At 45.9% G+C, this 18,142-nt stretch overlaps 1 protein-coding gene across 4 annotated transcripts in view; it reads left to right on the plus strand.

The window, feature by feature from the left end:
• TRAF3 (TNF receptor associated factor 3) overlaps positions 1–18,142 on the plus strand; it is a 116,981-nt gene that overhangs the window by 80,750 nt on the left and 18,089 nt on the right. For all 4 annotated transcript variants that reach the window (XM_077910682.1, XM_077910680.1, XM_077910681.1 and 1 more), the window contains 5 exons: positions 3,096–3,357; positions 5,342–5,393; positions 8,216–8,320; positions 9,171–9,338; positions 15,617–15,697. In XM_077910682.1, the coding sequence (XP_077766808.1) occupies positions 3,113–3,357; positions 5,342–5,393; positions 8,216–8,320; positions 9,171–9,338; positions 15,617–15,697 (651 nt within the window). In that variant the 5' untranslated portion in view covers positions 3,096–3,112. The remainder of the gene's footprint in view (positions 1–3,095; positions 3,358–5,341; positions 5,394–8,215; positions 8,321–9,170; positions 9,339–15,616; positions 15,698–18,142) is intronic.

Consider the following 18,142-nt stretch of genomic DNA (forward strand, 5'->3'; position numbering starts at 1 on the left):
TTGAGATATAATTCTTGTACTATAAAATTCACCTCTTTAAAATGTCTGGTTCGATGAATTGTAATGTATTTAGAGATACATTAGACAGAGATAGTCCGTCCCATTATCCAGTTCCTGAACCGCTCATCACCCCTGAACCGCTCCATCACCCCAGGGGGAAAGCCTGTACACATCAGTACACACTCCCCTCCCTCAGCCCTGGCAGCTATGAGTCTGTTTTCTATCTGTATAGGTTTGCCTATTATGGAAACTTCATATTTAGACCATTTTCTTATGCTTCTTTTTCCTTCCTTGTGAATATAAGGTAGTGGAGATCTGGTGTTTCTCTGGTTTCTATAGCCCAAGCACGGTAGAGCATCTTTCCCTCCTTCCCTTAAGGCTCATTCTCCAGCCCACAGCCTAGATTGGGAATGGGTCATGCGTGGGATGAGATGCAGGGATGCTGGGTAGGATTGTCAGAGCCCCACAGTCGCCCGTTGCAGAGATGCTCCCGTTGGCACCCTACATCACAGGGTAAGGTAACTTACATTATAGGTAAGTCCTGATGTGCCTGCTGGCCATAGGCTGTCATGTGCCCTTTAGGACAGGGCTGCTGCGATGCTTTCTTTGATGTGCCTGGGATACATTTTGCATCTGTTCACTTATCTTAAGTAGCCTACAAAAACAAAAAATCTCAAACTGTATTCTTATTTATACAGAGAATGACATGTTGTAGGTAAATGAACATTTATTATTTATCATTTGTTTAATCCAAAGTTAATTGTCTCAGGGATCCCTGGGTGGCGCAGCGGTTTGGCGCCTGCCTTTGGCCCAGGGCGCGATCCTGGAGACCCGGGATCGAATCCCACATCGGGCTCCCAGTGCTTGGAGCCTGGTTCTCCCTCTGCCTGTTTCTCTGCCTCTCTCTCTCTCTCCGTGTGACTATCATGAATAAATAAATTAAAAAAAAAAAAAGTTAATTGTCTCTCAGGTTTGAAATAGGAATTCACCTTTAAAGAATCAAATATTTAAAAAAAAAAAAAAAAGAATCAAATATTTGTCATTAAAAACTGTTTATTGAACATGCAGCTTCCTGTGCATTATTGGCTGAGATACTAAACCAAACTCATAAGTAGCTTATAATCTAAGAAGAGTTTTCAAGGCTGGAAGCTCCAAGACCAGATCTAAAAGCTGAAGAGTTTTCTTTTCCTGGAAGAGTCGGTTGTCACAGAAACATAGCTTGGTACTATTAGTGGCTCAGACCTCACCTTTACATCTGTTAGCTCAGCAGATATATACCGGGTACCTTCTGCCCCTCAGGCACTCTTCTAGGTACCTGGAATTTGTCAACAAAACCTGCGTATCTGGGGAGCTTGCATCCTGCTCAAGGAGAAAGAGAGTTAACAACAAGCATGCAGAGTTAGAGGGTGGGAAGTGTCATGGAAAAAGTACAGACAGGGCAAAGGGGGTCCTTGAGAAGGCGGGGAGGTACATTCCAGGAGGGGAGGTGAACTCTGAGCATCTGCAGAAGCAAGGGCCTGGTGTGGAAAGTGAGAGGCCACACAGTGCCAGAGATAGCATGGCCAGTTGGCAGCAGATTGGCTCCTGGTTAACTATTTTCTCTGACAGGTACAGCAAGCACCAGGCACCTTCCTGCTTAGCATCACAATGAACAGGATTCTGATCAACAAAATTGTGAGCAAGGAGCAGCTGGCCTTTTGAGGTCTTTTTGAAAGCTTTTTTTCTTATTTTTATAAATAGATGGATTTCACAGGAGGCTTCCACACTTTGCCACAGTGATGTTCTATTTTATTAAAACTAGCCTGAGTGTGGCTAGAACACCAGTTCATTTATTTGTCAGATGTTAGGCTGCTGGCGTTCTGTACATTCCTAGTCGTAAAGCATTCATTCTTTCAGCTTCATAAAGAGGCAGAACAAGGCGATGTGAGGAACAAGGCTCTAGAGAGTGGGCTCTGCACCCAGCACCCCATGGCCTGAGGTGCGGGTCTGCCTCCTGTTCCAACCTTGCACTGGGGAGAAAAGGGAAGGGGATGAGGGACAGACACCCGGGGCCTTGTAAGTAGATGGAATTTGGCCCTCATTTTTATAATTAGCAGAAATAAATGGATTGAGCAAGAACACGGTGTAGTTTTGAGAGACCTGGTGAGTTTTGAAAGAAATTCCTCTGTAGGTTCACCAGATGTGCTACTGTGTACTTCAGCTGGCGGACCTGCACAGGCTGGAATCTTTGTGGCTCATGTGTAGGAGCTGTTATTTTGCCTGTTGATGGGAACTTACAGGTGGGAAGCAGCCATCTGTGCACTTGTCACCATGTGCGGGAGGAGAGCCTGCCCATATGGGCACAGGAGACCCATTCAGTCGCAGTGTCCCTCTGCTGGTTCCATCCCCAGGCATGAAAGTGCCTGTAAATCCACAGTGGGTGCATCCTGAAACTCTGTGGTGCACAGCATGGGGTCACATTGGGGCCAGGCTGGCCGTGTGGGCGGAAAGCAGGTGCCAGTCACGGTGTGCCCAGATTGGAGCATTGTGGGCAGACTCTTGGGGTCTCTTTGGGAGCAAAAGTAGCATGAAGAGTCTGCAGACACCATCACACGGTGTCTGCTGTTGTTGGAGTGAGTGACACTGTTCTGAGCGCAGGCTCCACAGCAATGCCATCACCATGTGGCAGGCCACCCCTGAGTCGTGTCACGGGCATTCATCAGCAGGGAGGTGAACCAAGAAATAACTGGCTGAGAACATCTGTTGCTTTGGCCAAAATATCAGAATGATGCGTATAATTTTAAGTTACAGCAAAGTATTACCTGTATTTCAAAGAACTTTAATGACACAACTGGTATACTTTTTGGAAGTTTTTGAACAGTAACGTTAATAGTCATGTTTGGCTCACATAGAAAGGGAAGAAGCATGTTTGCTTATGTCTGGTTCCCATCACATATTAAAGTCAGGAAGGTTCTTGTGTGTTACTTAAACTGAAAAACAAACAAACAAACCCACAGCTCTCAGGCACTTTTTCATCCCCAAAGCTGTGTATCCTTTCCTTGCAAAGGATGACATGATAGCATTTTACTCATGACTGTTACCTTTCCCCCCACCAGAATTTCTCTTTCCTAAAATGGAGTCAAGTAAAAAGATGGACTCCCCCGGCACACTGCAGACTAACCCACCGCTAAAGCTGCACCCTGATCGCAGCGCCGGGACGTCCATTTTCGTCCCCGAACAAGGAGGTTACAAAGAAAGGTTTGTGAAGACCGTGGAGGACAAGTACAAGTGTGAGAAGTGCCGCCTGGTGCTGTGTAACCCGAAGCAGACTGAGTGTGGACACCGGTTCTGTGAGACCTGCATGGCTGCCGTGCTGAGGTAGGGGCCCCCGCTGCCCTGGTCTGGGCTCACTGTGCCTTGCAGCTTCTCCAGTTTCTCTCCACTCGCTGCTTCACTTCTCTAAACAAGAAATGCTAAAGGTTAAAAGCTCTGAAGAAACCCAAACAAAATTCTCAGAGCCTAGCCTGTGAATCATTAGGGAAACTCGGTAGAACCCCATGCCTGAATTTTCCAGGGCTTCTGTGGCCGGCAGCCTGGACTGCTTAGCCCCCCTCCCACAAACTTCTGTCTCCTCCCCACCAAGCACCTACCGAAGGTCACTCCTACACCTGCCACTTACTGATGGAGCTTGCCACCCTGGCCCTGGTGCCCTGGGGTCCCCCGTCTGTGCTGCTCTAGAAGTACCCAGTTCTTGAAGGCAACGCACCCATCGGCAAGTGACACAGGAGCCCTTAAAGTGCAGGTGCTCTGGGGACAGAGGCTGAGGAGGACGGGGTCAACAGGGAGGACTGGACATGTCCCCAGCCTAGGTAGGAATCTAGTCTGTGCACGACTACCCAGCAAGTAAGGAAAGCATACACTGAGCCCTTGGAAGTCCTTGTCAGCTAAGTATTGGTGCCATTTTAGAATTACAGAGGGAGTCAGGGAGGCAGTCTGGAGTTTTATAACACAAATAACATTCTCCAAGAAAGCATCTCGGTTCATCCCCCCACATAGTTTTTGGGCATGGTGCTGGGCACTGAGGGCTACGGCAGGATGCTCTCAGACTTGGTCTCCAGTGTCAGAGCACAGGGAAGCCTGCCCACTCCTCTTCCTGATTCACCACTGGCGGCATGGCCCTTGATCACCTCTCCCTTCCTGTCATCCTCCCCCTGGCTATTTCCCACTGTGGCCTTATTCACTTATCCCAGTGAGCTCAGCTTACCCTGCTACAGGGTAAAATGACTCAAGTCAAGCCTAGTGATGGCAGAGCAGACTTAGAGCACCTGATTTTTCTAACCATGCAAACCTGTCCTGCAGCTCTGGGCCAGGGGGTGGGTGGCTAGCCATGTGCCTAGGGGTAAGGGGTATCAAGGGATCCCACCCAGATGCTACTCTAGAGTAGCCCTAGAGTCTATGCGTGTAAAAAGATTCAAATGATTAAAGCAATTTAGCACAAGCTTCATGTTGATATAGTCTAAGTGAATGTACTTTTACTTAAAAACACAGTAATTTCATCTCCTGTCAACTCTCAGTTCTCCTGCCTGGCTTCCCAAGCCTGTGGAGTTTCCCTCCTCTGCCCACAGCCCCAGGATACACATGTCCAGCCCTGCACCCTCCTCCCTGAAGCCTGTGCTGACACCCCTGTCCTGGACTCCCGGAGCCCTTGGCTGTCGAGGGCAGGGACCATGCGAGTAGAAAGGGCTCACACTTAGTTTTATTTTTAATTTCTAGGAGGTGGTTTCCAGGCAGCATAAGATGGGGTTAGAATCAAGTCCAAAAAAGGGCAGCTTGGGAGCAGGGGCTCTCATCCTGTGTTTGGGGATAAGAATGATGTAGTGGGCGAGTGGTTTCCTGAGGGTCAGTTTTCAGTCCTCCTACTGTTAACTGTGGAACTGCACTGGCTTTTCAGTATATTATGAAGGAAAATAACTTGTGAAGAAAGTACTGACTGTTTTTATAAAGCCAGATCGCTTGTAGGCCCTCTGAATAGGCTGTGGATGCTCCCACCACAGAGCTTCTCCACAGATAGCTAGTTTTGGTTTCTGAAATAAAATTTCACTTTTAATTGAAAGGGGCTTTCCAAGTGGGACTGGTCTAAGCTGTTCTGCTTAAAAACTTCCTTATGAAAAATTACCATTAGCAAACTCGAGTCCTTTTCTCCTGTGGCTTCATGTTGGAAGCCCGTTCACCATGGCATCCTGGAGCTCGGCTTGCTGCTGTGCGCTTCACACAGGCGTGGCCGCAGCTCCAGTGAACACAGGACTTCTGCTGTCAGTAGAACCCCACTTACTGATGTCTTTATTGTGTGTTTTCCCCTCAGCTCCTCAAGCCCAAAATGCACTGCGTGTCAAGAAAGCATCATTAAAGATAAGGTATTCTTGGGGTTTTAATAAATGACCTTGTCCAATGCTTCAGTCATCCGTGGCACACGGTTTGCACCCAGTGCTCTGAGCCGGCTCTGATGGTATCTCGGGGCTGGACAGCAGGTGCTGCAAGGTCAAGGTGGAACAGCTGCCCAGCTGGGTGACCTTGTCCAGGTGTGCTTCCTTCACTCTCTGAGCCTGTGTCCTTGCCTGTGACAGTAGTGGAACCACTTCCCGAGACCCCAGGAGATATAGGGGGGTTGCAGGAACTGAATAGGTGAAGTGCGGAGATGCACACAGTCCTCTGAAGCCCTTCCCCCAGACAGCTGGGATTTGGCTCTTAGAGCCTGCTGGTCTCAGGAGTTGAATGGGATTTGCTGTCTGCCTGCCTCGTGTGCACCATCTCCTAGTCATTAGAGGGATGTTGGATTTCCACCCTTCCCCCCGCCATGTGATTATGTGTACCAGTGAAAGCTCTCTGTCAGTGAGGACTCTCAGAGGGGTTCAGGGGGGCTACCCACCTGCTTCCCTCCTGGGGCTCTGATCCCCCACCACCACCACCACAGCACCTCTGGTCATCTACACATTGCTAAACCCTGCTAGGCACGCGTTTAGTTTGAAATGACTCATTCTTAAAGTACTTAAAATATCAATAAAAATGTTCAGTACCAATATTTTGATTGATGAACCTGACAATTTTTTAAATGTAGGTCATTAAATTGTACAATAAAATTCTTACTCTGGGGTTTTGTGTCCAGAGCACTTTGCAGATTGGGTTTGTCATCAGGGCAGCCCAGGTGAGTGCAGTGATTTGAGGATCCAGGCAGTAGGTGCCCCTCCTCTGCCAGAATAAGGGCACCTACTCTAACTCCTCTGGGCAGTTTAGAGACAGAACTGGCAACATGTCCATGTACCTTGTCTTCCTCAGTGTTTGCCTACTGCTACAGACTGCAGTAAGTAAAAGGGGCGGGGGGTTGTCTTTAAGAAAACTAGTCACCCAACTACCCCTTAGTTGCATGGCCACTAACTTGTTAACATGTGTCTGACAGATGTGATTGTGGTAGATGTTGAAACAACAGACCTTGTCTGTTTCATTGTTCAGAATTATTACCCCTACTTTTCAATGGCATTGGTAACTGAAGAAATTACTAGTTTTATTGGAGCATCATGAATGACATTGACCAATGCCTTGGATCCTCATGGGAAGATGGGGCTTTGAGATGGAGATCTGCCCTCTGCAGGTCACCTTGGGGCCCCAGGCTCCTCATCTATGCAATGGGACAGTTGCAGTAAATACTCTCAGCTCTAAAATTCTGTACTTGTGACATTTCCAATCTTTGTTGTTTTTTTTTTTTTTTAACTTTTATTTATTTATTTATGATAGTCACAGAGAGAGAGAGAGGCAGAGACATAGGCAGCGGGAGAAGCAGGCTCCATGCACCAGGAGCCTGATGTGGGATTCGATCCCGGGTCTCCAGGATCGCGCCCTGGGCCAAAGGCAGCCGCCAAACCGCTGCGCCACCCAGGGATCCCCCTCCAATCTTTGTTTTGTATCCATAAAGTTAAATGACTCAAATGACTTAAGAAATTTAATGCCACAAAAAGGAAGCATAGGGATCCCTGGGTGGCGCAGTGGTTTAGCGCCTGCCTTTGGCCCAGGGCGTGATCCTGGAGACCCGGGATTGAATCCCATGTCGGGCTCCCGGTGCATGGAGCCTGCTTCTCCCTCTGCCTATGTCTCTGCCTCTCTCTCTCTCTCTCCCTCTCTCTTTCTCTATGTGACTATCATAAATAAATAAAAATTTTTAAAAAAAGGAAGCATATTTCCTATTGGCTAAAAATACCTGTTTGGCGACCTTAGTGTGTTTTTTAAAAGTCTTGTTTATGAAGGATTAGATTTGACTCCAAATTACTTTATTTTTAACTCTTAACAGCTGTTGATTCTATTTCTTTGCCTTTGGAGTTGAGAAAGGCATAGTAAGATCCTATCTATTTTTCCACTGTATGGAGTGTTAACATATAGGAGTTTCTTAGAAACGCCTGAAGACAAAGATGTTTGAGACTATTGCTAGAAGGAGTGAATCTGCTTGTTTTCTAAGGAAAAATACAATTAAAGGAAGGTTTTCATTTTCAAAGGGAAACATTTTCATTATTGGACTAACTTCAGTCTTTGGAATATTTTTTTAAAAGAGGTGGGGGTTTTTGTTTGTTTGTTTGTTTTTAGTAGCAGGATAATACTGTCTCCTTTTCAGTGAAAAATGGGTTATAAGGGACATCACCTTAGGAAAAAGAACCGAAACAAATGTATTATAAGCCATCTGCAGGATTCAATCTTTTACAGTAGTTTTGCTCTTTCTTTAGCAAGTGACCTAAAGAGGCATTAAGTTGTAGTGGCATTGAGTTACGAACTCATCCCTTGGTAAGCATTTTCCACTCCTGGCCACCCCCACAGAGCTGGCTCTTGGAAGGGTCCAGAGTCCACGTATGAACCTGCTTCTTGTGCATCCCCACCTTGAGATTATGTCAGAGTTAATTACGTGTATTTGGATGTTCAAAAGTGATCTTTAATTATTTGGTATAGCTTGTTTTCATTTGACTTATCTAATAAAAGGTGGTAGTTAAGGTTGTATTATTTAAATGTGTCTCTTAGTGGGGACAGCTCCTTCATGCTACTTAGAAATTAGAAATTAAGATGGTCCTTAATGCTTTCTGAGGTCCACTTAAGAGATGCTCTCATGATTTTTTTTAAAGTGGTTTTGCCTTGTCTGAAGTAGTAGCATGTGGAGATTAAGAAACATTAATCCTCTGAAATAACTGTCTTCCCATTTCAGGTGTTTAAGGATAATTGCTGCAAGAGAGAAATTCTAGCTCTTCAGATCTATTGCAGGAATGAAGGTGGAGGCTGCACAGAGCAGTTGACACTGGGACACCTACTGGTACGTCCTGGGAACCATGCTCCTTGCTTACCATAAGAAATACGACTCCTTGGGGTGCCTGGGTGGCTTAGTCAGTTTAGTGTGACTCTTGATTTCAGTTCAGGTTGTGATCATAGGGTCGTGGGATTGAGCCCTGTGTCAGGATCCGCTCTCAGCAGGGAGTCTGCTTGAGATTTTCTCCCTCTCTGCCCCTCCCCCAGCTCACGCGCGCTCTCTCACTCTCAAATAAATAAATCTTTTTTTTAAATAAAAAAAGAAATGTAACTCCCTGATCAGTATGATGAGGCACCCTAAGGCCACAGTTATGTTGATTTTCAAAACAACCAAATATGAAAGCAGTCCAAGCCACTTAGGTACGAAATGTTATTTTTATGACATCATTGGCAAAATTGCGAACTGGTTTTTAAACACCCCCACCCTACTTAGAATGGAAAGAAATCTGAACTGGTTTTTAATTTTGGAAGGCTTGTTAAAACTTTCTCTCTCCCTCTCTAACCATGAAATCCCACATAACTTCTTATGTGTTTTTTTTTTATTAGCATCTTATTTTATCCTTTATGAAGGCATACTTGAGCTGGAATAAAACAAAGTCCTTAGCAGATAACTAACCATTTATTTACCCAGGAAGGGAGAATTGGCTTACTCCTTCAAAAGCAATATAGTTTGAGTAATCACTAAAAGGATACAAAATTCATTGTCTCTTGATACACTTGTCACTCTTCTCTGTGAAAAACTGGTCTAGAAGTGGGCAGAAACATTTCTGAAGGAGTTAGCTGTGTAGAGGCTAGAATCTGGTATTTTAGATTGAATGTCTTTGCCAATTGAGAGCTTTGAAGTGTTTGTTTTACAGGTGCATTTAAAGAACGATTGCCAGTTTGAAGAGCTTTCGTGTGTCCGTGCTGACTGCAAAGAAAAAGTGTTGCGAAGAGACCTGCGTGACCATGTAGAAAAGGCTTGCAAGTACCGAGAGGCCACATGCCCCCACTGTAAAAGTCAGGTCCCGATGATCACACTGCAGGTGCGCTCCCCCCGCCCCCAGTCACCCCTACTTGCTGCTCAGTCCAGGTATAATTTGTTACAGAATAGCATTTTAAACCATACTAACAGGAATAAAGAGAAAAGAGAAGAGGAAATGGCAGTTTTCATCTGACTTTAATTCAGAGTTAAGCTCTATTTGTTTTGCCCATTTTGATTTGTATAATTAACATTTTCCCATTGCCTTGATTGACTATCATTTGGGATGCCAAAAAAATGAAGACTAATTATCAAAAAAGGTAGAATTTTTCTCTTGTCCCAAAGAATGTCTTCAAAATCTTACTGGATTGCTTAATCTTTTAAGCAGCTCTGGGACATAATCATCCCTTCACCAGGGTAATTCATCCTGCAGCATCAAAGTGCAGCTGTCTGTCTTGGAGAGAGATGAGAATTCAACATTTTTCATACCTTGATTATTTTGGCACAGTTCTATATTGCGCATGTGTTAGAAATCAGATTCTTTATCCGTTAATTAGAGAGAGATGTTAGGGGTGAAAGGCTATCAGTAGTACAGTAATCTTCAAATATTTGTCCATTCCTTGAACAAATATTCACTGAGTACCTACTGCGTGTTGGGCACTGCTGTGGGAGCTGGTAGTTCAGTGGTGGAGCTCACCTTCTTGTGGAAGAGGTAATTAATAGGCAAACATAATGTGTGGTAGTGATTTTTTTTTTTTAAGAATCTTTTATTTATTTTTTTAAAGATCTTATTTTTTTTTTAATTTTTATTTATTTATGATAGTCACAGAGAGAGAGAGAGAGAGGCAGAGACACAGGCAGAGGGAGAAGCAGGCTCCATGCACCGGGAGCCTGACGTGGGATTCGATCCAGGGTCTCCAGGATCGCGCCCTGGGCCAAAGGCAGGCGCCAAAACCGCTGCGCCACCCAGGGATCCCTGTGGTAGTGATTTGTACTATGAAGAAAAATGCACTAGCATCATGGGGAAAGGGATAATCAGAGCTGGCCTCTCCAGGGCAGTCAGGGGCCAGCGTGGGAGGAGAGAACAGCAGGGGTGTGCAGGCTCTGAGATGGAACTGATATAGCAGGTGGATTTCAGGAGCTGTGAGAGGCCAGCGTGGCTCCCATGCCTGGTGCAGAGATGATGGGTAGCAGATGAGAGGGTGGGGCAGGCCCCGGGTAGCCTGAGCAAGAGGGTGATGTCAGAGTTCCCCAATATGTGCAGTACTCTGACAGGTGTGACAGGTAGATGTGGGGTGAGAGGAAAAGAAAACATGGAGGCAAGGCACAGTATTGGCCTGTGCAGGAAGGGAGAGGAGGAACAAGTGCACTGGGACACATTCAGAAGGTAGAGGCAGTGGGATTAGCTCATGGCTTGAATAGGGAGTATGTGTTAAGGATGATGCCCAGCGTCTGTAACTAGAGCAGCTGGGTGAATCTGAGTGTTTTATTGAGGTGAGGTTCCGTGGAACTTAGGAGGCTTGAGAGGAGAATAGGGCAGTGGTCTGGACTATTGGTGTGTCTTAATAAGGTGGTACCTGAAGCCTTAGGGACAGAGGCCTGGGACACAGGAATGCTTACAAGACTACTAAGAGGGAAGGTCATCTAGCAAAGGAGTGGCCAATATGGAAGGGGCAGCAGAATGGTGCCCCGGAGGCAAAGAGAGCTGGGGAGTGTGGGGATGGGCAGGAGGGACAGACATTTTGGAGGGGTGTGCTGGGAATGACCTCTGGACTTGGCAGGATCATGACTGATGGGACCAGACGGGAGAGGACCAGAGACGTGCAGCCAGGATGTGCGGGCCCAGTTGGTTCCTGGTGGAAATTCTAGAGTGGTTATTGACCAGAATTTAGGGAAAGTTTTTGTTTTTCTGTATGAAATGAAATGTATTCTACTTCATAATCTGCATGTTTACCTTACTCTGCAATTTTCTTGTGCCTATTTTCTTGTCTTGTGAAGTCTTTTTCCTGTATGATTTCTGTAGACATTTCTAGTTATTAAGGACTTTAAAGAATTGTGGAAAGTGGGGATAGTGTTTGGCCTAATTGAATAATTCCTTCAGTAACTCAGTTCAAATGAATGAGACACATACTTAATGAGCAGTACTCCAGACCTTACACATGTTGGTATGTTGCTATCAAAGTCATACTTTGCTTCTTGCAAAAATCAGTTATCTTTATTTGCAAAATATAATTAACTTCATCCAAGAAAGAATTGTAGGCTACTACGTCAGTTAGATACTATATAAGTAACTAACTCTATACTCCAGACTGAGCTGTAAAAAACTGGCTTTAAAGTAACAATATGGGCAGCCCTGGTGGCTCAGCAGTTTAGCTCCGCCTTCAGCCCAGGACGTGATCCTGGAGACCTAGAATGGAGTCCGGTGTCGGGCTCCCTGCATGGGGCCTGCTTCTCCCTCTGCCTGTGTCTCGGCCTCTGTGTGTGTGTGTGTGTGTGTGTGTGTGTGTGTCTCTCATGTATTCATAAATAAAATCTTAGAAAAAAAAAAGTAACAACATAAGGGCTCGCCTGCCCTCAGTCACCCTGGTGACTCCCTCCCTGACAACTGCAGGAGGGCTCTGGTCCTGTTGGGGCCTGGGATTGGGCTCCCAGGTCTCCTCCTGTCAGCTAGGAGCATGCTTCTTCATCTTGTCCTATTCTGCCATGGGCTTATTTTTAGAAAGAACAGCCATCTCAGAGGCATGTCTACAGCCCCAGGTCACCCTGACATCCCCACATTTCCTGTGTTTTATGAAGGGTGTCAAGTACATCGAGTGTTGATGAGCTCCAGATTGATAAAGTATCGAAGCCCTGGCCCATTGCAGCTCGTATGAGAATTTCTTTTCCACCATTAAACCATGCTATTGACCCTACATCAGCTGTTTTTAAGTTGTTTTCTCTTAATCTATAGATCAGCATAATTTAAAGTGCCAGGAGAGAATCCCCTCTTTCACAATTAGTCTTGGAGCTGTTGAATATGGTCTCTTTAAACAGTTTTGTTAATTTGTGGAAAATCAGAATTCTAAAGATCTCATTTTCTGGGAAAATGTCTGTCTTATAGGAGTATCTATAGGCATAGCCACTGTGGAAGACAATTTGGCAATATTTTATTGGGTTGACTATTCCTGTACTCAGCTAGTGAGCAATCCCTCTCCTCGCTATGCAGGAGAAACTGTTACATATACACACTAGGAGATAGGGCCCAGCATAACTCTAGAGACAGCCCCCACATCCGTCAGCTGAAGAGGGGACACATCCATTTTGGTGGACACATCAGTCATGAGTATACACACACATGCTGTAGTGACATGGCAGGGAAATGACAGGGCAGTGTCACTACAGCAGTGCAGATTGAGGACCCTCAACTACCCTCGACAGGAGCGTTTGCCTGAGGCATGGTACTAACCTGGATCTCAGAAGACCCATAGATAGGGTGGAGTTCCATTTTAGTAAATTTCAAAAGCAATCAATACAGTATTTGGCCCACATTTAAGTGTAACAAAGAAGTAGCAACACAAAATTCGGATTTTGGTTTAGGGATTCTTCCCTGGAGGAAAGTGGGGCAAGATGGGAGATTACACACAGGTAAATGGGGAGTTCTTGTCCTTGGTGGCTATCCTCCATGTAGTTATACTCTCTGACTTGCACATGGGTTACATCTGTTCTGGGACTATCAGAGTGATGTTCAATGTGAGATAGGGCTAATTTATTAGTACAGAGGGAGTTTTATGTATCAGTAGGTTATAGTTTTTTAAATGGGCGTGTTATTTTCCTGGGAAAGGAAACATTTTCCCGGGGCTGCTGGAACAAAGTACCACAAAGGTGGCTTAGAAAAACAGGAAGATACTCTCTTATAGTTCTGGAGGCTGGAAATACAAACCCAAGGTCTTGCGTTGGGGCTGTGCTCCCTCTGAGGTCTCCAGGAAAGTCCCCTCCCTGCCCCTTCTAGCTTCTGGAGTTGCTACTGTCCTTGGCAATTCTTGGCTAGGAGCCATCTGCCTCTCTGCTCAGATCCCTTCTTCAGGGGCATGTCCTCGCCTCTCGTGAGGGCATCCATGATGTGATTCAGGGCCCACCCTAATCCCAAGCCACTGGGGCCCCATCTTCACTGATTATATCTGCAAAGACCTGATTTCCAAATAAAGTCATATTCTGAGGTTCTGGAGAGACATGAATTTTGGGGGTCACTCTTCAACCCACTACTGTGGGCAAAAGCTGTGAAAAGGCAGTTCACAAGAACTATAAACGATTAATAAATATCAAAAATATACTTACCCACACATTATCAAATAATTGCAAGTCACACTCATTGCCTTTTCCACCTGTCATGTTGTCAAAGATAGAAAAGTCTGATGGAATTGACAAGGGTGTAGGAACGTGTGTTCCTGTGATGATGAGCGTGCATTTGTGTAAGGTTATTGGAGACTAGTTTGGCAATATCTATCAAAATCCATTTACAGTACCTATACTCTTTGATACCCAACAAAGCCTGCTTCTAGCAATTTATTGTTCAGATATGCTTGCACAGATCTCCAGAGACATGCATTTGAGGATACTGATGGGTCTGATCCCAGCCTCTCCCACCACCCCCTGCTCTCTTGGAACACACTGCCCCACCCACTGCCATATCCTCCTTAGAGCTGTCTTCTCTGTGCCGTCTTCTCTGTGCCGTCTCACCCCGTGTTCCCTCCAGGTTTTCCCTTGTTGAAGTGGTGATGACCTGTGTGTGAGCTGTCCCTCTTGAGCCAACCGTAGCACCTGGCACATGCATGGGCTGGGGCATGGAAGTGGGATCAAGGGTGGGTTCAGGGAGGAGGCTGGCATCTGTGGAATGTTTGCCATGTTACCTCTCCGGGCCCATGACTGATGGGGCCCTCAAAGCTCCCCTATGAGGGAAGTCTGGTCTCTCCTCCCACTCATAGATGAGGCAGGGAGGTGGAGCCATTTGCCCAGGTTTTTTCACTAAGGGACAGAGCCTTGACTTGGTGGCACTTGGGAACTCTCAGGGATTCTGAGCACAGCCAGGCAGAAGAGAAAGCCAGCCGCGCCCCCCCGCGCCCCCCCCCCCCCGCCCCCCTTGTGGTGCGTCTTGTGGGAGGCCTGCTGGTCAGGCTCAGTCCAGTCAGGTGCTTTGTACTGAGCTTTGAGCAGTCGTGACTCATCCTGTGGGGGCTCTGTGGGCCCAAGAGCAGAGCAGCCGCGCACACTGTAGGTGCTATCTCTGCACTGCAGACTGTACCACTGCACACTTACAGAGACACTGGATGTCAAAACACACTGAAGAAAGCTTGAGTGTGGTTCCTGGTGCCTCACCTGGGCCACCATTGCCCTTGGTCCACACTGTGCCTGCCTAGTCGGACTGAGGCTCTTGGCTGTGCCCCCCACTGCCCCCCTGCCTGCTGTCCAACTGCACAGCAGCATGACTGTGGAGGCCCTAACCTGAAGAACCAGATGAGGAAAATCCCAAGTATCCCAGGCTCACAAGGAAAACAGCACCAAATTTCCTTCTCACTTGGTGATGCAGCCTCCAGGAACCTGTCCCACGGGTTGTGTGGTGTGGCTCTGACTCTGTATTACTCTCTCTCCAGCAGCCCTTTGTCATGTGTCTGGTGGTACTCTCTGGGGCTCTTGGATTTGATGGGCAGCTCTTGCCTTAACTTTGCTACTGAACAGATGCTCAGCAGGTGCCCATGGCATGGGTTGAGCAGTTATTATCATCCAGCCTCTGTAAGGTTAAAATTTATACCACCCAGAGAAGAGCTAAACCAAAATTTGTCCATATTTTCCATGCATTATAGATAATCTAGGTAAGATTTCAGGGCAATAATTTAAATACCCAGTGGATCATGCCATTTGCAGGTATTAAAGAAGCATCATTTCCAGACCCTAAACTTAGAGGCCAAAGGAAAACCATCCTTCTCTCCAGTGAACAAGGGCTGGACACTGGGGTACGGTGTGAGTGGCAGCAAAGGCCAAGTCTGCCTGTGCTCTCGTGTCTAGGCAGCATGAGCACAGTGGGGTGCTCCCTGGTGGAGGCTGCTGTGGTGACCCCACCTCCAGGGTCTGTGCTCTCGCAGGGTTGCCCCCACCTGTCAGATTTGAGTCGATTTCCTGAGACACCTTACTTTTTGGCTCTCACACTTTGAGCATGAGGACTCCTTCAAGTGTGTCAGAACTCAAGGAAACAGGGACAGTGAGCAGTGTCCTTTGGGTTTTTGTGGTGACATTGAAGATACTGATAGAGCCTGAAGGGAGATGGGTTTTATGTCCCAAAGTTGATGACACTTTCTTCTTTTCCTCCAGAAACATGAAGACACTGAGTGTCCCTGTGTGGTGGTGTCCTGCCCCCATAAGTGCAGTGTCCAGACCCTTCTAAGGAGTGAGGTAAGGAGCATTGCCAGGGCCTGTTGAGGAGTTAGTGATGTCTTTAGGACTAGCATGCAAGAGACTCCATCCTTCCCCAGTAGCTGAAATCAAAGGTTCTCAACAGATCATGGTAGTGAGAAGTATGCTAGAGAAACAATAAAAAAACCTCATGCTATTGTGGGGCATCACAAATTTCAGAAGCAAGCAAATAAAAGCTACAACGTGCTTAAATTCAGAGCAAAATACTGTTAAGAACTGAGAAAATGGAATTACTTTACAAGCAAAGGTAATAACTTTAGGTTCTTAAAAACTATTTTTAAATCTGTAAAAATAGGAATTACTGCAAGATTATCTCAAAATAAATGGTTTTACTGACATTGCAGAATTGTTTGGCCACATGCACTGTGCAGGTTTGATGCTGGGGAGCAGCTGGGCCCAGAGGTGGGTCCCACATCCCTAAGGAGCCTCCCCCAGAGGCCATGTGTTTCACACTGCCCTTGGGCATGCTTTCTTTAAGGCAGGTAGATTTTACAGTAACTTAATTTGATCAGGATATATCCAGTTGGAAAAATTCCAAGGATTCTTAAATGTTTTTGCATCTGGTTCTGACCTGGAGTCCCTTTAGTTGCTGTTTCGGGAGTATCTGGGCACCTGTGGGCTCAGTGCATGCCTGTGCCTCCTGGTTGCTCTGATCTGAGGAGGCTGCTCACCTCAGCCTTTTTCAGCAGCCTGGAATTTTGCCGCTGGATATTGGGGAGGTGAGGCTTGGTCTCTCACATTGCCACTGAGCAAGAGGACCTATGTAGGCCTGGAACCAGGGACACAGGGTACAGGGAGGACACCCCCCCCCCCCCGAGCCACTCTCAGTCAGAATGTGTCCTACCCAGAAGATGACTCTGCTCAGCAAGGGCAGGGTCTTGCCTGGTGACAGAGGTCTCTAGGCCTAGAATGTGCCCCTAGGAATGAGCAGGGAAATGCATACAGATTTCCACAACCAGAAAGTCCCTCTGGATGAAGAGTCTGTAGTATTGAAGTGATTACCAGGGTTTTATACCCTTTTCAAAATTTTCACTCTTTCAGGGCTACCTGAATTAGGGACAAAAGCTAACTCCATTTGCCTCTAAGTTATTTTTCTTTTAAAAAATCTTTAAACATGCATTTATCTTGGGTTTCTCTTGGGTTTCTAGTGAACGATACTACTGGTCTGTAGCTTATTCTTTCCTCTGTTCCAAAGCTCCTCTCCTGTAAGGAATGACAGTAAAGGCTCTGAGAGTAATGATAATGAACCAGTTTAGGAAAAAGTGTGACCCTGAATTTATAGTGACACACTGAAAGTGACATCAGACTCCAGTGTCCCTGACTTTAATGCTAGAAGTGCTTGCCGGAGGGTCATGATTATACCAGTGGCACTGAGAGAATATATTTTAAAACTTTGAAGTGGACATAACTATACACATTCTCATGCTACTTTTCTCTGCCACTCACCGGTAATCTACCGGGTGGAGGCCAGAGCTTCCTGGCTGGGTTCAGAGGAACATCAAGTGTACTAGACTGCTAGATCTGTAACCACCACGATGCTGCCCAGGCCCAGAGACCTTCCACAAAGGTTGGCGCATAGGCTCCCCAGGACATTGGCCCTCCTCTGCAACTCTTGCCACAGGACAAAAGAGCAGTCCTGTGACCCACCTTCCTCTCTGTCCTAAATGCTGACCTAAAGGAAAAGGACTTAAGAACTCTTTGTCCTGGGAGCCAAGGTAGAGCTGTAAGAGGACAAGCCCATGAGCCTTTGGGAGGGGGACAGGGTGCTCAGACACCCCCTTTCCTGGTTCGGGGTCTAATTGTTTTCTATAAAGATCTATCCCTAGAATTTCCTGATGAGAATTTATTCAGTAAAAGAAGAAGCTCTTTTTAAATTGTATTAGCCTAATGAATAGCACTATGTCTTTAAAATGTAGACACTTCAATTCCCTTTTCTCTCGAGGGGGCATCATAAGTGGTTTTTATTTGACTATTTGCCAGGATTTAAGCTGAACAAAGGCATTTTTCCTTGTACGATGAGTTATCCTCTCCCAGTCTCTCCTAATTTTCTTCTACCAATTAGAGGTGATAATATTAAGATTCATGTTGTTAGAATGACCTTAGTGATCTGTGAGAAGCTACATGAATTTATGGCCACTCAGAGGGAAAAAAAAGTCTTTTCAGAAGAAGGAAAAAACTCATCTCGTTATCTTGAGTATTGAGAGTAATGGTACATCATGTAAGCTTGCTTCGAAAATATCTTTATTTTTGTGTACTGTATAGTAGGTGTGTGACCCAGTTACATCCTGAATGCTTTCTCTTTTTTGTGTTTCATGCAATTTTTGTTTATAGTCTTTAAGTGTTCATTTCAGTTTACGTTTTTTTCCCTTTCTTTTTAAAATTCTGGCGCTGCAGACGGCATGTCACATTTTGAACAATTTGTTC

Source organism: Canis aureus, chromosome 9 (genome assembly GCF_053574225.1).
Source record: "Canis aureus isolate CA01 chromosome 9, VMU_Caureus_v.1.0, whole genome shotgun sequence".
NCBI lineage: Eukaryota > Metazoa > Chordata > Mammalia > Carnivora > Canidae > Canis > Canis aureus.